Genomic DNA, 21,392 nt, shown 5'->3' with positions numbered 1-21,392 from the left:
TCCTTGTAATAGGAAAGTTTTTTGTTGTTGTTGTTTTAATGGATACAAGTTAGATATGCTTATAATAATGCCTAAGGCTGGAAGCAAACATTTTCATCCTAATTTTCAGATTAGAATACCATATTCCCAAATAGGTGGGCTCAGATGTTGGGTGTATGTGATGAATTATGGAAAATTGGTTGAGGGCAGCCAACAGTGCATTTATGACAGGTAATAAATGTGCACTGCCAAAGACTGCCAATTGAAGTGTGCCGTTCTGGAATGGGATAAAAAAGAAAAGGAGTTCATAGGCAAAATTGTAATATTGTGTCAACACTTTATTATGCATCACCACCATGCAAAATCACTGCTATGAACTTGCTCAAAAATCAAACTAGATATATTTCACACATTTATAGTTTTTAGATTGGTGCCACGTTTCTCAAAGTGACTGTCTCAGTTCAGTTGAGAAAGTAAACCAAGAGTGTGTGATGGTGTGCAAGACACAGGAGTTTCTGTGTGAGAGCATTGTTGCTAACAAATGAAAAATGGCAGATGACCTGTGGTCAAACCTTAATTGATCAACAACCGATGGTAAACACATTGCTCTTTTGTGATTGTAAACTGTTGAATTTGATACATTTGGAATTCTATGTAATTTATAGAACAAATCCATCTGTAATTTATATTAAATTCATGTCGTTCATGTTAATCAAATCCTCCTCAGACATGATGACTTTATAGCATCGGATCTCATGAGTTAAACCTCATTTTTCTAATAAATTCAATGAGCGATGCTTCTGAACAGTTGTTTTGTTGAGCTACATGCTGCATTGCAGCTTGAATGAGCTCTCTTAAGAGGTCATTCAGACAGCTATAAGGCAGTGTGCATTGTCAATATTCATGTATCAAATGTTCTAAAACAAATGTGTCTGATGACCTGTTCCAAAAACAAGTCAAAAACAATACAAAAGCCATACAACAGCAACAGTAAGAAATCCATATGGAACAGTGGTAAAATCTGTCTGAGTTAGACATTTACAAAATATTGCAGTTTTATCATCTAAATCTTCAATTCCAACTTATCTCTGGTTTATATCATGTATCAGATGACCAAAATTAATATTTAAACCTGCATTGTTTCACTGTCATAAAACAAAAATAGTTGTAAACTGTGATTTGAATCAAGTTTGCCACCCTGTACTTACACTAAAGTACTACATTTGCTCGACAACTCATATAAAAAGGCTAATAATCAAGAAGTAAATCCTCAAAGTCATGTGGTTTTTATGGCACCAGTGGTATAATAGACAGCTCACTAATTAATCTCTTTACATCAGCTCACAGTATTACCTTCAATATGTGGTTGGTTAAAAAATATATCTTTACATAAATGTATCTATGGTTGGATTCAGCCATTTTTTAAATGTGAATTCATCATATCTTCAGCGCTCTGTTCTGTAGTAGGCCCAGTGTTGTCTCTTCCAGTGTCTTCTACTATTGTTGCTTTTCATATGGCTCACCTGTTAAGAATACAGAACATATTATTAACAACTTAGGTTAAAAAAAAAGTCACAACACTTAAAGGTAGGCCAGGACATTAAACTGATTTCATTCATCCACTTTAAATAGCCAAAGCATATTCCAACAATCACACTTATACATTTAGACATTATATTCATACTTTGAACACATATGAGCCTCATTAGCCAGAAACCCAAATCTGATTTTTTTTGTGCAACGACAGTAATTGTTTATTTATATTTGCAGTAGGTCAATCCTGTTAAAGTTTTTTGTCCTGACATGATAAAAACATTCCTCCTGGCACGTTTTTGCAACATGTAAAAATAGCTTAACACTGTTGTCCATGGAGCAGAAATTAAGCATATCAAATTTCCTCCTGTTTTGTCTCCTTGGTCGCGCCCACGATCGCTGTCCACGTTAGATTCATAGGCTAAATTCGCGTGAACATTGCTAGCTTTTCCAGAAACATGGGGAGGGAATGGGGAGTTAACTTTTTGTTTGTTAGCTTGTACTTGGTAGTGCCTAACACATACAATTGTGTATGCTAGCATATGACAGCTCGTAATAGTTTGATAGTTTGTGTAAGGAAGCTAGAGATTCTGGTTTAGCTAAAATCCTGTATTCTAAAGTGAAACGTGCACTGTGTCAATTTAAATTCTGACTCTGTACTGACCAGAGACTGCGTAATAAGTGGACATGGTGTGCAAAAATTAACCTGATGTAAAACTGAATACTAGTAAGTGTATATGATTGCAAACATGATTGCCTAGGAGGAAAAGGCTTTTTATTCACTGTATTTCTGGTTCCATGCATGCTGCAAACTGCATATTAAACCTATATTTTCTTATCCTATTTAGAGGTTGGTTTAGCTATCAGTTATTCTGAGCACTACATCTAGCATTGTTGTAAAAAAAAAAATTGTAATGTTTACATTTATAAATTCCCTGCAAGTGTGGATCACAAAGAGTCTATCCACGTCTCAGACACTTACCATGGACTCACACGGTTACTGCTTCAGAGTCACCTATATCACAGTTGAAATGCAACAAAACACACGTGCAGACAACATGTTAGAATATGCAGAAATTGTATTTATTGAAATATGCCATATGTCTCCATCTCCTTCTCGGAAAGCTTGAACTCACCATGCACGTTTTGTCCGGTTCCTGCCTGTGCTTCATCATCTCCTCCAGCGTGAGCTCGTCCTCCAGCTGCTGCTCCAGGTCGTTCTCAAAGCTGTCCTGTGTAACACTGTGACTCCTGTGACAGACAGATGGCAGTGTAAATCAAGTCACAGGATCTGACGTGCTACTGAAAAGTGGAGGTACTGTGACCAACCGGGACCTTTTATCTCTTGACAGTCATTTGATGCAGATCTAGTTTCCTCCTTTTTTGAATCTACTTTTTTGTGCTTTTAATGTCTTTATTTAGAGACAGGACAGTGGATAGAGTTAAAACCCAGGGGGCAAGAGAGAGAGAGAGAGAGAGAGAGAGAGAGAGAGAGAGAGAGCGAGTGAGCAGGGGAATGACATGTACTCACAGGTTCACTTTGAACTTGAGCTGCAGTTCTAGTTCACTTGTACAGAGATTGTGATAAGTACCTTGGTTTATATGTGAATAGAGGATCTGATGAGTTAGTGGCCAAAAAGTCAGCACGTCCATAGTCTGAATCCACAATGCTCTCAGTCTCGCTTCCACCTTCTGTAAGACAAAACACAATTTAAAACTGCTCTTTTGTAAAAAATATATCAAAGTACAAGTTTTTTTTGTTTTTTTTTTACCTGAGTTGAGTTCTCTAACCAGTGATGACATTGTGTTGGTGATGGAGTCAGCTGCAATGAGTAAGTCGTTTCTCAAATTTCTCCTTGGACCTTTGGAAAAATGCAAAAGACATCATTTTAAAATGTGAATTAAAAACAACTTCAAAATATATTTTAGACACGATACACAGAAGCAATTGCATGCTTCTGAATGGGACTGTGTTACCCTGAGCAAAGGCCTCCTGAACATCCCCTCCCACGCCCATCAGTGAATCCTGAGGTGTGTGCGTTGGTGTTGTGACAGCAGAGTTGGATTGAATTGGTGTGGGGATCGGTCGGCTGATGGTGTGGCTGGGGGATGAGCGTGGAGAGCCTGGACCCTGAGTCTGCAACACATACAGACAGTTTTAGTGCTAACAAGTGCCACTGTGCTGGCATTGTTAACAGAGAAAGCTGAAGCATAAAATATATTCTGGATAAAAGGGTTTCCCATCAAAGCAAACCTTCCACAAGCAGAGCAACAAGTACCTCTTTTCATTTTAAGCTTACATCACAGCAAAGAACTCAAATTCCCAAAAAATAAATAAATAAAAAAGCCACAAACAGTTCAGCTCAATATGTTTCTGTCTCAACAGAGAAGCTAATTTGTCCCAAAAGGACTCCATGATATCCTTGTGTGGAAAACAAACGCTGGAAACATGCTAGATACTGTATGTATGGCATAATGGACTCATTAAGATTAAGACGCATTTACAGTCTTGTTAGAACATTTTCAGCACATGACATGCATTGCTCCTACAATCTCAAACCAAACCAAAAGGAAATAGTTAATCTGTTTATAGCTGTCTGGCTGTCTTCAAACGTGCATTTCAAGTGTTAGTGTCTTTGTTCTCCACAGTTTCACACTTACAGCTTCTCTCCGTTCTTCCTCCAGCTGAAAAGAAAACAATATTTTCATCGCTTTTTAGCAATTTCTAGAAAGAGCTCAATCAGTGTGTTCTTCAGGATGTGACACGCATGTGGCCTCCTCATTCAAGTTTAATGGATTAACATTGATCCTTTCAGTCTAATTAGATTGATATCCTCTACACTTAAGCCAGTATGTTAATCAGTTTATGAAGGCTTTGAGAAACTCCTGTCTTGTTCAATGCAGAAGATATTCTCGCTCCAAAGGTTGTCCATCTGACAGTAGAATAGACATGTGGTCTTACAAGGTACGATGGAGCATAATCGAGTGTGTGGCAGAGTGAGAAACCTTGGTTTAACACAGCTAATTTGGAGTATATATATAAAGTCATTTGCAAAAATATTGGAGACAATACATTTAAATAAATTTAAAATATGCAACAAACGTCTCACATAAAACAGAAACAGTTACATCTTAAACAGGACCTGCAGTCGTAACCAACTTGACAATACAATATTCCTAAAATCTGTGTAAGGTTTGTATACATCCATTATATTTTTAAATGCTGGAGGCCAATTATTATTATTTATTATGTTATTTATTTTTGATGAGTTGACAAACTCAAAATGATCAATTAGAATTGTTTGATCCTTCAAAAGATGAAGCATGAGCCTCAACAGAGCTTTACTTGAACAGATATGCAACCTCAATGGACTTTTTTTTTTTAAACATGTTTCCTCATATCAGTAAAGTGCAGCTTTTATAAATCTTAGCTTGAGTTATGACGTACAGATAGAAAAAGAATCCTTCTTCTTTCAAGGAAAAAAGGTGAAGTAAATCCGCACTATGTTTATTTAATACCTGTTTAGAGTAAAGAAGTCAAAACTATAATCTAGCGTACACAAAATGATCCTGAACCTCACTGTTACCGTCAGGAAACAAACAGTGGCTTTGTTTTTTAATTATGGCATCTGTACTGTCTTTGAGCATTGTGAAGTCAGAGAGATGAGAGGCACGTCTGCAGTACCTTGAGAAGCATCATTAGCTGCTCCAGCTGCACCATGAGTTCCCTGCGACTCTCCTGCAGAGTAGACATTCTTTGTTCAAGCTCATCTTTGCGTTGCCTAACAAAGGAAACATGAGTGATGAAACCATGAAGTCCTGTCTATAGAGACACAAGAAAGGTGTATAGGCGTCATCTGACCAAAAAAAAAGGTAGGCAATTAAACTATGTTCTAATGCAGCGTAAGATAGATAATCCATGATAAACACACTAGGATTAAAGTAGGTTGAGTTACCTGAGAAGTCGTAGCTCAGCCAGCAGGGTGGGGTTATGTTGGCCCTTGTCTGGAGGTGGCTGGGAGGCCTCTTCATGCTGAAGGCGCAACCGCTGGATTTCCTGCAAGATTTCTCTGAAACAGAGACAAATAATATGTAACTACTATTATCCACATGACCCAGGGTCATTGAAAGATATATGGGTGTTTTTTTAACCATTCTGGGTTACTTTATATGAGAAATATTTCCATCTCAGTGATACGACCTACGTCTGTACATATATAACCTTATTTGAAATTGATTTTTAGGTTAATTAAAAATACTCTAATTGTTCTTGCAATTAGAGTATTAGAGCAATTAAACTCTGCCAATAGATCCAGCAGATGTTAACCAATGACATGTTTAATCTGAACAAAAGCATATGTTTTGGGTACTTTGGGGCAGCTGTATCAAGCTAAAGGTATAACATTTTTAAGTCTGTATTCTGACGATGCAGAGCAGCAGTGTGTTTTGGTCTCCACCCACTAAAGATACAAATGTCTGCCTTTTTAGTAAATAAAGACGACACAATGTTTGACAGAAATTAGCTAAATGTGTCTGTTATTTGTTTCTATACAGATTCGATTGCATTAGGTTTTTATTTCTTCATTTACCAATGCATTTAAGCTGCCAAAAAAAAATGGAAAACCGAAAATCATTGTAAAAACTGCTACACACCTTTTAACTAAATATAGAGAAAATCTATTACTTCTTCAAAAATATGAATTATAGTTGTATTTAAACATATTTACTCATTATCTGAGTCCTATAATTATCTTTTGACTCCCCCTTTGTCCAATAAAAATGAGATTTTCCCCATATTTAACTAATTTTCTGAATAATTCTTCAAGCGCTATGGGGCAAAATTTGTACAATATAAATAACAAAAAAATGGGACATATTTTGTATTAAATTTTTTTTATAAGAATGTTATTTAAACAACATTTATACAATCAGATATCTTCATAAAAACATTAACAATAATTAATGAAAGCAATACCGTTTGGATTTAGTTTTAAATCTACTTTGAGTTTAGTTTGTTTCATCAGTCCAGGACTCTGTTTTCTGTCAAGCTGAATTTCTTGAGGTGGAGTTTGAAAAGTAAAGAGACAAAAAAAAACAAAAAAACCCCAAAGAATATCAACAAACCAGTCGTCCCTAACCTGTTTTTGCTCTCGAGCTCAGCGATGAGTTGCCTCTGCTGTTTGTTGGCATCCAGAGAACATGGGAGGTCTGTGGGGACCCTCTGCTGCTGAGCCTGCCGGTGAAACCAAGCAAGAGACATCATGTGACTCGGCTGTAACTCAGGATGATGTCATCCACGACTTTATCTTAATATCACATGGGGAAAATAACAGACAAGTAACCAGCCATCCATCAAAATCTGATCCAAATAGAAACGTTAGAAATGATCACTATCTGTAAATGTATTCATCATCTTTGCTAGGACCCAAAGCTAGACAAGTCACGTACTTCAAACTCCTCATCTCATCAATGACAGGTTGTTTTTTTCCAGCAAAAAGTGCCATCATCTTTATCATGTGCAATCATTTTTTTTATATACAGTGAATCTCACCACAGCATCAGCAGCCAGTCTAGCAGCATAGCGGGCAATGAGACTGTGCTCTTCATCCTGATGGTTACTGCTCTCCAGCAAACTGATCGGGAGGAAAACAAAGATGGGAATCAGAACATGAAACCGTTACTATACAGCAACACAGATAGAGGAAAGAATGCAGCAAAGATTCCATCGAAGTTTAGTGTGTTCAAAAGTGAGAATAGTTCTTTGTCCGAAAAGCTTTGAAAGTTTTACACTTGAGGCCGACTAATCACGTTTAGCTACTTACTTATTATGTAGAAGGGAGTTGAACTTAATTTCATTTGCTTTGTATTAACAAGCCAGGAGGGTAAGCTACACGTTTTCCCAACCTTTTCTTTTTCTCTTGGAGCCCCTTGTATCGATCAAAAGCTGTTCAAACTACACAGTATGTTTATAAGCATGATTAACATCAGAACAGACAAAACATCTGCCCCTCAGAAATCATTGTCACCCCCCAGGCGCCCTGTAACCCAGGTTGGGAGCCAATTGCCCGTACACTTTGATCACCCAAAAGAACGGTTACATTTCTGCAAAGACACATATCATAAATCACTCAAACATAGACAGACATGGTCACCTCCCACAGGGCTCTTACATATTCAAATATAATCTGATACATCAAAAATGAAACAAACATTACAAATATTAAACAAACAAAAAAACAGGCATCCTCATTTTTCTGTTGTGAGGTAATTGGCAACAATGTTTGGCAAGAGGAGAAAATATGCTGATATAACTAGTGATAAATTAGTCACTATACATGTATCAGTGTTGTTCATATATTGTATTAACAGACTGGAAATCCTCCTTCATAGTGTGGAAAGTGTATTCTAAGTGGAAATTTAATGACGGCTACTAGTTTACTAGCTTTTTACACTAAAGCATGTACGTTCATTTTGTAAATTATTGTCTGGTTTATAGTCAAACGTGAATGATACAGACAGTTAGAACTGTTTCTGTTAGTACATATTGTCTAAAGCTTTTTTAACCTTAATAAGTATCATGATTCAATGTTGGTGTTTCTATGGGGCAGCACCTTGCTAACCAAGCTACACTGTTAGCTGATGATTGGCCAACCCCTCACTTTGATTCTGGTCCAGCTTATCTCCAAAATATGGTCACCATCAAAACGTCAAACATAAGGATTTTAAATTCAAGTCTACGAAGAATGGTTCTAAATGTTCCATAAAAATAATGTTTGAGATGAACTGCTCCTAACCCACACATATGTGATCAGGCTATTATACGAGGTAAAACATTCAATTATATATTTCACTGAATTAAATGGGATTTTAGGGGCTGAAGTATGAAACAAGCTTACGTTTTTGTGTGTGTGTGGGGGGGTGAATATTTTACCCATTTTTCCAAATAAAACAGAGCATGAAGTGTCTCAGAATAAAGTTGGGTTATGAGAAAGGATTTCAAAGTGGCTGTTCAGCAGAGCACATAGTTTCCACTGGTGTTTGGCAAACACACCACCACACCAACTAACCATGTTTTGGGGTTGTTTTGGAGTAGATTCACATAGAAGCCAATCAGAGTATGTTCGTCAGCAAGTCTATCAGCAACATCGAGGTTGTAGTTCAACCTGGAACAGTGCAGGGTTTCACAGGACATAAAAAACGACATTACACAGGTGACAATAGAGACACAAAGAGAGAGAAAAAGGAGAGAAGGCAACAAAAGAGGGGAGGAGGAGAGTGGCTGAAAAGCTGCCATTCATGGATGACTAGAGAGAAACAAGGCCTTATTATGTTAGGGAGAGACACTGCAGATGAAGGCTAAGAGTACGATTAAGGACAAGCCCAGAAAATAAGTCTGCTAGCTTCATGCACTGTTTACACTCTACAAGCATCAAGCACTCTGTCCTCTATTATTAAAACTATTGAAAGTAAAAATAACTGAAAGTCACTTTTCTGTTCAAACAATCCAGCCTTCGACAAGTCTACAGTAGCACCCCAATCTTTTTTTGATGTTAGTCCAACTGTGGCTCATAACACATCCAGCAGTTACAGAGCAACATTAGCTGACCCTTCTTTTGTATTTCTGTCCATCTGGAATGACCAATGTTTTTTTTTCTTGCTTGGTTTTGCATCTTTGACTAATTCTCAACTCAAATTTATTTGGGGTTCACTCAATTCTTTGCTATGTTCACCAGCTAGTTAGTCCTTTTCTTTGTCTATTAGCTGCATGCATTTGGTGCCAGGTATATTTACCAAGGCAAAAGTGAATAAAAGGACCAAGTGGTAGGCTTGCACACCCCATGTGCAGAGGCTGTAGAACAGGCTCAAATCCAACCTGTGACCACTTTCCAGCATGTCATTCCCCACTCTTATATTCTTCTGATTTCCGTCTCTTTCCACTGTCTCTCCAATAAAGTCCCCAAACAGCCCAACATACGTCTTAAAAAGAAAGAGTGACTAATAAATAAATAAAAATAGAAAAAAAACCTGTTAAGATGAGCCAAAAAAAAATCTGTGGGTTTGTGACCAGTGTATGACTAACTCCTTCCCTAATTAATCATTACACCCACTGTCAAGCTAAAAAACACTGGTGAAGCATTAGCAGACACGCTTACATGATACAGACATTCACCTGAAGGGATTTTGTTTGCATTATGAGAAAGGAGGGGTTATTGAATCATGAATTTCAGCCGGAGTAAGAGACTAAAGGTAAGGATATTGTTTGCAGTTTTGAGTCTTAACAGTCTCAAGCCAAAAACTGCAATAATAAATCTCCAAAATGTTCTAAACTTTTTTTTTAAATTGTTTGACTAGAAAAAGCCTCGCTGGATAACGGTGTTGTAACTTTGCAGCCACCATAAACCTTTGCATCAGATAGCTGTTTTTCAAGTTTGTCCATGTTGACTACATCTGCCCAAGCCATACATAATGTAAAAAAACTGTTAATGCCTGTGTATTCACTCCTATTATAATAACTCTTAATGTCATATGTATGTCAGATATGTAGTCAAATAAACTCAGAACACACACCATCTAATAGCCCCATGTGTTAGACAATATGATCTCAGCCTGTTCAGACAGTATCAGTAATGTCAGCTGCTCTGTCATGTTCCTAAATAATACTGTGAAGAACATCACTCAGTCATCTCACTAGTATGTTTTCCTATAAGGTAGAATTATGAAAGGGAACAGTGTTCTCGGTCCAGAGAAACACTTTCTTAAACAAGTGCAGGTGCAGGAGAGAAGAAATGCCCTTTCTATAGAGGTCAAGATAAAAATGACTACTATCTCCAACATAATGAGCAACATTTTTTTCTAACTCTAATCACCAAAAACAAAATGTATTATGTATACATAATAAACAAATATTTGTGAAAACAAAAGTGTTTAACTGCTACAGCATCGAAGAGATTGGGTCTCATATTAGAAACAGTTGTTTTTTTTAACACGAGGAGGTTGTTCTAGATGCTGAAACATATTTACAAATTATCTTGTTGGCTCTTACTAATTTAGTGTCTACAGTATAACGGCCCCTTGAGCACAACAGTGTAAACCCTCCAGAAGAAATCTGTTTTTCTAATGGTTTCCTAAGGATGATTAGCATCTTGGTTAATGCCCAATGATTATCATCCATATTAGTTCACACATGCATTTAAGCTACAGAGACATAGTCATGTGCACAGCTATGGCACTTACCCTTTACCTTTTAACAGACGAGGAGCTGCCCCAGTCAGGGGCTTTCTTATCTCAACATCAATATTCCTGCTGTAAGGCAAACTTTTTTACATTCAGCACAGGAAAAAAACAACAACAAAAACAAAAAAACGGAAAGAAAAGACAGCGATACACAAATGTTTAAACACACACGCACACTCACACACAGTCAGCACGCACACTCTTGAAAATAAAGGCAAGGATGTTCAAAGACAGTGTGGGTCACAGAGCCTACTGGACATAAGGGCTTCTGAGAGTCCAGGGCATTCATTGTTAGGGATGGTCACTCACTTTTTGGTGGAGTAAGGGTTCCCTGATGTAGGCATGGAGTGGGAGAGTGCGTAGTCATTGGTGAAATTCATTGGTCTTGGTGGCCTGGAGAAGAAAAAAAAAAGTTTTCTTTCTCAGTTAAAAAACAAACAAATGTCTTTTATTAAGTTAAGGAGAAAGAAATGCCGCTGCCGTCTCCTTTTGTACTTTATTCCTTTCATGTTTTGGATTTAGTGCAACATAATTTTTAATGACTTGGATGTGGGCAAAAAAACGTCATAGAGAGTTACAATGTGCAGGGTGGGATAAAAAAGTGAGAACATGCAATAAGTTGAGGAATGAATCCATGTACTGATACAAAACAGTGAGTGTAAAAAAAAAAAGAGAAAAAAATAGCGACTGTCAGTAAACTAGGGAGGATGGGACTTGACTACACTGTAAATGATTAGTAGATTATAAACTATTTATATCTAGGGTAACAGCATAAGGACACATGTGATCACGTGTTAAAGAATCAAAGCAAACTCACCACGTATCTCTGAGGAAAGTACAGAACAAGAAAGGGAATGAAAATGTATTATAATTTATCTGACAGTGCAACAACTACACTAAATATATATTTAAGAAATGAAAAGATTTTAAGTACCAAAAGAAGGAAAATAAATAATACATTTAGAAGAAAAAGTCATAATATATAATAGAGGGTTGTATCCTTTGTCAACATTCAAAACTCCATTATTGGTCAGTCCACATTCAGCTATAAAAAACTGTCTGCAATAAATTGACTTCCCCGGCGAATAAAGGTTATTAAAAAAATATTGTTTTTTTTTTTGTTTTTTTATAAAAGAGCGTCAATATGAGAGCGTTTTCTGTACCAGCAGGCTTTAGTACCTAAACTTGATTTAAATACTATTTCAATATATTTCTAATTATCACACCAGAGTGTATGCTCGTGTAGGCTTTTTGTTTTATTATTCATTAAAAAAATCTCATCAGTCAGGTCTAGGAAAAGGTAGCAGCTGTGTTGCAGGATACAGTCATTCCCAGGGCTATAATTAAGCCTCATTGATCAGTTGACCTATGAGATTGACTTCTTGAATCACTTCAGACACAGACGCAGCAACAAGATAATTATCAGCTGAGGGACATAATCAAACATTTGAAGAATATAAAGGAGGAAGGCATTATTGGATGGCTCTGTTTTAGTATTGTAAAAGATAAGGCAGCTAACTTACACAATATGAGCTAGATTGAGAGGTTTCTCTGGCATTTCAGGAAACATGGGGTGAAGAGGCTCTCTGCTGGAAGCACAGCTCAGTGACTTGCTGAGGGCATGGGATAACTTCTTAGCAGGGGATTTCTGGGAAACAAACACAACAATGAGGAGCCAATTCAGTGTACACAATGACACTAATTTCTTTTTAAAAACGCTTGCATGGCAACATCACAGCAATACTCTCACCTGCATTCAACGGTCTGCATCATCATACGGTACATTGATTTGAATCAGAGCAAAAAGTAGCCCCAACAAGTGGTCCACAGGAGACACACCTCACTTAGCCTTCCCTCCTCCTCCCTCAGCCTCTCCCTTCTCCTCTCCTTACCCATGACGTATACTCCTTCATTTGGTGCTGGTTGCTATGGGAACCACTGGCATGCCCCCTCCAGAAGCAGTCCTGACAGAGCTGGTAATTATGACATTGCTGGCAGCGGTAGCGGAAGCCCATCATACTCTCAGTATGGCAGTAGGAGCACTCGACCGGGTGAAAGACTGCAGGAGGAGAGGAGGGGTCAGACACACACACACACACACAAACACACACACGTACAGATGGACAAACACATGCACACAAACAGCTGTTATTGTAAAACCCAGATATTGAGTACATTGGATAGAGTGGAGAATTAATTTCCATTAGTTTAGCGACAGATGTGTAATCATTTTACATTTTTGACTACATATCCAAGCTAGTACGACATCAGCATGCTGACTATGTGTACATGTGACATGTCAGTGCTAAGTGCATCACAAACACACTTACTCATACACATGGTGTGAGGTGCCTATGGGTCATCGTTTCAGTGAAGATGTGTTAACTTCTCTCTATCTACTCGACTGATTGTGTGTGCTGTGACTCAAGATTATGATGCAAAGCTGAACTTTACATCCTTCCAGCCCAGCTAGCTTTTCTTTTTTTTTCTTTTTTCATCGCATGTTATAAATATTCCATGTGGTGTCTTACCGTTCTCTACGTTGGCGAGCCGATGCATGAGCGGTAACCACACCAGACACTGAGGGGGCGGGTCTGACATCAACGTATCGAGAAATGTATTGAGGGAGACCTTTTTCTGTTGACGTTCAGAGCGAAGGAGAGGTACATTTAACAGGAAAGAGTCATCAACTACGTCATTAACTCAAGAACCACTTGTAACACGCTCACCTGCTGGGTAAAACATGCTCTCGCAGCTTGTTCGGTATAGCCAAAAGAAGGTGCCTCGAAAACCGCCATGGGTAATTTGAGAACCTCCCTCAGAAACTGGTCAAACTGTGAATGCACCATTAATCCAGCAGAATCTGATAGCTGTGAAAAAATATCTGGGAACAATGCAAATGAATCAAACTAATTATCAGTTGCCACCACAGTCGGCTAATTACAGCATTACGCAACACAATTATCCCACTTATTTGAGAAAACAAATCAAAGGAAAGCAGTTATTCTAATCAATTGTTATAATAATACACCAGCAGCACAGCCCCTCTTTTTCTCTCTCCATGAGCCAATTCAAATGCTCCCACGGATTCTTTTTTTTTTTTTACATTATGTAATGAACTTCACATAATGAATAATGAGTTGTCCCTGCCATGAAGAGCAGCAACAATAAGCTAAGCAGCCAGAGATACAGATGATATAAACAGTAATAAGTTTTACAGTATATTAAAAAATTCCAAAGCATTACATTACTTAGACAACAAAGTGAATGACCTTTACAAAGACAATAAGCTGATTTATTACAGGTAAAATGGGTATGTTTGATGTCATTTTTCACAGTTAAAGAAATTAAAAGATTTAGTTGTGTTGCTTACATCTTAATTTATCCAGAATTTTACCACCACAGATGGTTGCGAGGGCCATCTTCACAACAAAGACAGATATCTTGCCATGGCTCTCCCTAAAAAGAGTAAATAAATAATACATTCAGGTCATAGATTCTTTAAAAAGCAGCTGTCAACGTGATGAACTCTTTTTCTTAAAGGCCCGACATTCAAAGGAAACACCTAATCATCTTAAAAGTGTTGAGGTAAGCTTTTAGCATCTCTTAAAAATATGCTTCAGCAGACGTGTCAGAGTCGCAGTTTGCACGATTTTGTCTATATCACAACCTCATACGTGTGAAAGTACATAAACAGCAGCAGACTGTCACGTGACGTAGTACTCACGGGTCATATGATGCCAGCAGGACGTTGAGCAGCAGGTTGATTGAGTGATCTATGTTAATCTGGTGAGTGGTGGGCATGCGCTTGTTCAGCTGGTAAAAAAGGGTGGACAGCACCACTTCGAGACGAGCCACAGAGAGCTCGGCGTTGAGGTCCATGGTGTTGATGCCGTTCTCTCGGAAAGCCTCGATGACATTCCAAATGTCGACTAAATGCACTGAAATGCAAACGCAAGAACACTTAACTTAAACATCTAGAGCTAGCACATTGTAACAATGGTGGTTTAGTTTCATTTACATCATACTCACGATTGCATTTCTTCTGCACAAATCTAAGCTTGCAGGCTGTTCTGTACGTCGATAATCGTATGGAATCCAAATCTTGAGCCCCTTGAGGAAGAATTACTAGTTATTTAATAACATCAAAATGTCAAGACTGATTCATGGATAATGTTACTCTGGAGGGAAAGGGTTTTGATGCATATACAATTCAATTCAAACTACTTTATTAATACCTCTAGGAGCAAATGGTTTGGAGCAGCCTGAACATAAAAGACATAAAAAAAAACACAATGATGCACAGACAACAACAAATTGTACATATTAGCTAAACTGTGACGTGGAAAAAATAAATAACAAAACAGAATAAAACAATCAAATTGTCATGTTTAAACAGGATAAAAGTCTTTAAATAAATATTAAACCATAGGAGGATTTTATCATCTGATTGCAGAGAGAATAAACAAAACAATAGTCACTAAATAGTCACTAAAACTGAATAATTCATGACTAAAATCTGACAAGATTTATATTTGAACATAGTTTTGGAAAAATAAATCTGCCATTTTAAGCTTTTTATATAAATATTTATCTATTCCATCCTGCAAAACTTGATTGATAATTGATGCAATCAGGGTTGTTTTTTTTTTATACTGACATGCCAGTCAGCGAACAAGTGAAACTTGATCCAGCTTTAAAGGATTGTATAATATAGAATAAGGGCATAGTTTAAGAAATGGCATTAGGATGTGAAATAATGTGAAACATGGTGTACATGGTCCTCCTGATATCTGCTTGATGTCAAAGTTAGAGTGAAAAATTTGCCGTTTTTATGATGAGCAAGTGAAACAGTCCTAAAGCTGTGGTCCTGAGCACTTACTCATCTCCACAAACAGTTGCCGTCTATCTGCCATGTTGTCACTGCTCCCACTGTAGTCTTCAATCATTCTGATGAAGAGGAGAGAAAGTCATGTGTCAGAGTCTGTGTATAACTGCTTTCAACATAGACAGTTGCTTCATAATACACAGTGGCATTGCTTAATCGCTGAGCAAACCGTTTTTGCCCTTTTGATACATGAACTGAATTTAATCTTTAGAAGCATGGCAGAGCTATTTGTAAAATAAATGTCAAACAACAATAAGACATCCCTTTTATAACAATATAACTAACTATATCATTTGGCTTCAAGGATACACTTATCGTTGATCTTCAAGAATTATAATGCTTTTGGACATAAAACACCAACCGGGCCAAACAGGCAGCTGCCCACCGCCCCAGACTTAAACAGGCTCCATGTTCACTGTCTGACAGTGATGTGGCCCCGTAGCCCCGCCTCTCTTAGTTACTGTTGCTATGCCTGTTTAGCTCTCTGTTCTCGCTCAAATGCAGTGATCAAATGCGAAGAAAGCATGAAGTTGACAAACGCAGCATCTCGGTTTTCTGCATGTTAAGTGTTTCTGGGAGATTTTGTCAGTTGAAACTAGCTAGATATCCACAGGTATGCTACCTCTATAGGTTGGTGCAAACCCCAACTAAATCAAGTAAAGCTAACGTTCCAGCCAACAGATCTAAAAATGAGAAAACACCTGTAAAAGATATCTCACTTTTTGAACTTGTCCCTTGTAAAGAGCTACCAGCATCATAAAGAGAATAACAGCCTAATCTTGACACTGCAGTGTTGGGCTTGTTAGCCATGGCATACTAATTATAACATATAGGGGGTCCAGCTTTTCTCAGGTACAAGTATGGGGGGCTCTGAGGAAGAAACCAGAGGGAACCACTAATTCAGTGGATGTGTGTGTATCTGCACACAGGCTGCACCTGCAGCACTTGGTGTGTGAGTCAGACAAAACAACAAAAAGGGGGGGCAAGTTCAGGGTGTATTTTTTCAGTTTTGGTTGAAACAGAGTGCTGTAAACAGTATGTTTGGCGAAGTTTACAGCTACAGACTACAACAGGATGTAATGTTGCAAATGTAAAGTTTCTGGTTGATGTTATAGAGTGACCAGTGTGTGACAGACTGTTGCACTGTTTGATGCAAAGTACCCATACACAATGAAATATCAACACTTCATGACCCGTTTCTGTATGAAAGTCCACCAACATGCACTACATAAACGCTGCCTTCTTCTCACTGAAACTCTGTGCAGGGATTTAGTGACATTGTGTTGATTTTAAATTGATGAAATCGATAGATCTGAAGGGATCACACATCAATTGTGATCTGGTGCGCCGTCAATCATGTATAATAATGGGTGGTACAACACTGTCCCATGGCTGACTTTTTCCCCCCGGGTCCTGCAGCGAGTTAATCTAGCCCTGGTAGTTACATTCTGACCTCACACATATTTTGTTAAAGTACATTTGCAAATTGAATGTGCAACACTATAGTGCGTATCAGAAATGTGTGCGTGTGGGGGGTGGTGGGGGGACCTAAAAAACTTAAGTAAGACAAGGAGAAGACTTTGGAAGGGGCAGAGCAGCAAAGAGAGAAAGTACTCACACCATGCCTCGCTGCACTCTGTCCAAGGCAATCTAATATACCTAGTCATGTGGTTTGTTGCCATGGCAGCAAAGATCCCAGCCACTCCGTTCATAAAAACATAGTGTTAGCACCCCCTAAAACGCACACACACACACACACACACACACACACACACACACACACACACCATACCTCCCTTTGCAGACAAGTTTGTTGAAAAAGTTTTTTCACTTATTAATATCTTTTATATTTTAACGCTTGGTAGAATGAAGCATTCTGGCACTTTTTTCTGTGAGACAGTCATTCAGGCATGGTATTTCAAATTACTTTGACAGTAATTGGTAGACCCAAATATTATGCTGCAGAGACCAATGGTGTGGAAATAAGAATTTGCCTGATGTTAAAAAGCAAACAACAGCATCCTTTTTTTTCATTTGCTCTTTGTGATCATGCCTCTGATTCCAGGAAGTAAAGGCAGTCAATTATGGAGCTTTTAGGAATCTTCCAAATCCAGTTAAAGAGTGAAAAGATTAGGCTTATAGGTTAACTAGGAATGACTGAATAAGTGCAATGGCACCCACAGTGTACACTACTGCAGAAAAAAAATAGAATAAATAATTATAAATGGTAAATGACCATGATAAAAACATGACACAAGATTCACTTAACCATAACATTTAGCTGCATTTAGGAGTTCATTTAAATTCCCTCTTGAAAGAAATCCACAAAATGTAGTGTTGCTTTAGTTCTAAGGTAATGATGAATGCACCAACATCAGGAAGTGCCTGTACTGGCAGCAAGAAGTCCAATGTCATCTTGAAAGTAATAGGTATGCAAGCCCATTTATCACTTCAACAGAGAGTGAATGTGAAGGTGTAAAGATACACTGTTTTATAGATTAACATTGATATCCTTTCCTCATCGCAAGCAAACACATCCTGAGCGCTAGCTCCGTGACCTTCTGCCCTCTGTTTTTCAGTCTCGGAAATTACTGAGATTTGATACAATCTATTTCAAGAGCAGATATTAAACCAGCACAGCCGATACAATTTGCACGATGGGAAAGGGAGCAAGCTGATCAACATACCTTTCATAGAGCACCATGGTCGTATTCCTTCTCTTTGCATTAGTTAAGTTATGACAAAGCCACGTTGTCCTTCTATAGAACCACAGGCACACTACACAAACGCCCTTCTAACAAGGAAACATTACAAACAAAAGCATCCCAAACACATGAGGCTGCCTGAAGATATCTGAAATTAGAAACTGTCAGCTAGGACACAGCCTGTGCTGCCTCTATCTTTAACTACAAATGAGAAGGCTCCACATTCTTGAACAGCTTTACTGGCTCTCTAGTTGCAGACCCCAAACCTCCTTTCTGGCATGTACCCAGCAAACATTACTCTCCCTTGGGCACTGTCACACTGGCAGCATTAGAAAATAACTTCCCTTAAAAGAACAAATCATCATCAAATGTTAGCAGACGAAACTTGTAGGGCTGCCAAAAGCAAACCAAGGGTCTCATAGTTTTGTCATTTTTAATTTTGTACTGACTTCTCTTGGCTGAATATTCAACTTAAATTTAGGCCAGCTGCAAAAAAAAAAAAAAAAAAAAAGCTGCATTAGTCAGCTGTTTACATTATGAGTCTATTTCTGTAGCAGCTGAATAAAAGATAGTGGACAGTAGTGTTAGTTTGTTCTCCTTGGTAAACAGATTGCAATATTTCCAAACACTACTTGAGTTACAGCTTAATCATGTGTGTGGCCAGCTTGATACAGTACATCACAGCTGTTGGCACTGATTGGCTGGAGTTATTTTTACATCAAGAGACTATAAACTACACTGGCATCTCAATCCCATCTCCTGACAGGAATAAAAAAAAAGGCTGTGCCATTGACTTAAGGTTAATCAGATAGAGTTCAGCTGAGCCAGTGATGTTGTGCTTTAGTGTAGGTATAAGTGAGACTCTTCTTGTCTGGTACCAGCTGGGGATGTCTGCTAGGCCCTTGTGCTCTATGTGTCCCCTGCTGATGATCACCATGGTTTCAGCTGCAAAAAGGCCAAAACTTCAAGAGAGTGTGGCTGCACATTTAACATTACGGCTGTTGTGATTTTGGTTTGCAATACCTCATGATGAGTTCTTTGCACAAACTTTAAGGTAGATGTTGAACACTATAAAAAAAAAAGAAACGATAATGGAGGTAAACACAGTGTTGCCTGTGATAACAAACAATTGCATTTCAATTACAAGTCTGAATAGAGAGATACTCATGGGAATAGCCAATGTCCCTTTACCCTCTGAACAGCATTAAACACGTGAAAATTCCTCAACAGCAATTTGAAAAGGGCAGCAAGAAAGGCAACAGGCACCTTAAGCTCCATACTCAGCTCAGGCATCACCTGTCACGTTAGAGACACCTGTGTTTACGAGAGACAAAGATCTCATTGTTACAGAAACATCTCATTCAAAACACGACTCCCTTTCTTTTTTCTTTTTAATCACAGCTCAAACCCGCTTTTATCACTGCGACTAGATCGTAAAACTCATTTCACCCAGAGTAGCAAAGTAGGTTAAGGTCGCTGCTCCACCGCTTGTCAGCCTCCAGCAGATGCAGCAGCAGCGCACTTGCACAGGACTTACCAGAATGTATTTCGAGGCAAGTCGTGCAACATCATTGTTTTCCGTCCAGGGAAGCCGACTGCCGGATCGTGTCCAGTGTTTCGATCAGGATTTCTTTGGTGTTAGGGGCTGCATCACTGCATGAAGCGGCCGTTTCTGCTGCCGCTCTCCCGCAAACGCTTGTTCGTGTAGTGGAAATTTTCGGGTATAGCGTACTGGCAGAGGTGCACACAAGGCAGCGCTCGCCTCCTGTATGTGGCCTTTGCGATGACGTAATGCGGAATCTCTTCACTTGCGTCAGTGTGTGCCTTGCTGCAAAATGTTCAGGTTGATACAAGAGTCGAGAAAAATACCAAATACGAGTATCTTCCTAGTCGTTTTATGAGAGGCGATCATGGGAAGAGGAGCTTATTCACTGGTTTCATTTTTGTTGTGTGGCTCTATGAAGATGACGTCATTCAAATTCAGCTTCTCTTTGTCAATGAAAATAATATTAATGAGAATAATTAGGCTACATTTAGGCTACAATAAACTTTTATAACTGTTTATGGATAGAAAGATACGCAAATAGATGGGTTCAGTTTTGACATGGTTCTTTAGTTGTCGATAAACAGCCTCTTAAAAAGCTTTGATTCATTTTAATATTTTAGTGCCCTTATTTGAGAGCTGCACAATTTGGAACAACGTTATAGATATACGTTTAAATGCATCTCATTTGTAATCCAATGAATCGGTCTACTCAATTTCCTATTACGCCTACTTTTTGTTTTTCAGTAAAGATTTGCTATTAGTTTTAAACCCTTCTTTGCAGTATATTTGAAGGCTTTCAATATTAAAAAAAATATATATATATATATATATATATATACAATGTTATATATCCTATTGTAATGCATTTCCTAAAACAACTTTGTTAGTTTGTATAGTCCATTGTCATCTAAACACTGAATGCAAAAGATACATTTATAAACTAGCTGTTATCCTAACTGTAAATAAAATCACCAAAAACTAAAGTTTTGCAACCACTTAAGAGAGGGAAATGCATCATTTTGGCTTTTGGGTCAAATGATTTAAACCATTTATAAATGTGAGTCTTAAAAACACAACAATGTAGGCTAGCCTAGAAAACCAAAACACATTACTTGCATGTTATCCCTTGCTATTTATTTATATACATGTTGTTTTACAATAACTCATGGTTGTGTTTGAGTAAAGGATGTTGTAGTAGCCTATGTTTGTCATAACAATGGCTTACTTGTTTACAAACATCCGACAGAGGGCTGCTGTAATTGCATAAAACAATGAGTCATTTGATTTGCCTCCCCATTTTTGATTGTATTATACTACTCTACTTGTATTCTCATATATTCCTTAATAAAAACAATGTCTCTTACTTCCCGTAAAGTGGGCCTAGTGGGAAACAAACGCCACTTAGTGTTGCTAAACGAAAACACAATCCTTAATTGCTGCTCTTGAACATAGCTCACTGTCTCTGAGCGCAGCCCCTTGTTGCCTAGCAACTTTAGCGGAAGATTGA

The 21,392-nt window shown here is 38.1% G+C and overlaps 1 protein-coding gene across 13 annotated transcripts; it reads right to left on the bottom strand.

Annotated features, from left to right (window-relative positions):
• Window positions 1–296: 296 nt before the first annotated feature.
• dtna (dystrobrevin, alpha) lies at window positions 297–20,241 on the bottom strand. 13 transcript variants are annotated; one of them, XM_079349390.1, is made up of 24 exons: window positions 19,877–20,241; window positions 15,629–15,696; window positions 14,985–15,011; window positions 14,779–14,859; window positions 14,474–14,687; window positions 14,120–14,205; window positions 13,476–13,630; window positions 13,278–13,383; window positions 12,639–12,805; window positions 12,270–12,394; window positions 11,056–11,139; window positions 10,747–10,827; window positions 8,580–8,675; window positions 7,064–7,145; window positions 6,651–6,745; window positions 5,469–5,582; window positions 5,198–5,294; window positions 4,174–4,197; window positions 3,490–3,649; window positions 3,285–3,374; window positions 3,105–3,204; window positions 2,649–2,763; window positions 2,495–2,527; window positions 297–1,502 (listed from the first exon to the last, which is right to left on the bottom strand). In XM_079349390.1, the coding sequence occupies exons 2-23, from the start codon at window positions 15,693–15,695 to the stop codon at window positions 2,510–2,512; spliced, it is 2,184 nt and encodes a 727-aa protein (XP_079205516.1). In that variant the 5' UTR covers window position 15,696; window positions 19,877–20,241; the 3' UTR covers window positions 297–1,502; window positions 2,495–2,509. The 13 variants fall into 13 exon arrangements, with proteins under 13 accessions (XP_079205516.1, XP_079205509.1, XP_079205515.1 ...); XM_079349383.1 differs by lacking the exon at window positions 19,877–20,241 and adding an exon at window positions 18,322–18,655; XM_079349389.1 differs by lacking the exon at window positions 19,877–20,241 and adding an exon at window positions 18,322–18,655 and having other exon boundaries at window positions 10,747–10,812.
• Window positions 20,242–21,392: the final 1,151 nt, after the last annotated feature.

Source organism: Symphodus melops, assembly GCF_947650265.1.
Source record: "Symphodus melops genome assembly, chromosome: 7".
NCBI lineage: Eukaryota > Metazoa > Chordata > Actinopteri > Labriformes > Labridae > Symphodus > Symphodus melops.
The sequence above is the reverse complement of the archived record's forward strand: the minus strand, read 5'-3'. Positions and strand labels throughout refer to the sequence as shown.

Excerpts from the sequence above, each read along its gene's own strand:
- dtna (XM_079349383.1), bottom strand. Across the intron at positions 14,688-14,778 it reads TGTGCAGAAGAAATGCAATC|TGCATTTAGTCGACATTTGG; the intron begins GTGAGTATGATG and ends TTTGCATTTCAG. Across the intron at positions 12,806-13,277 it reads GCTCGCCAACGTAGAGAACG|TCTTTCACCCGGTCGAGTGC; the intron begins GTAAGACACCAC and ends CTCCTCCTGCAG.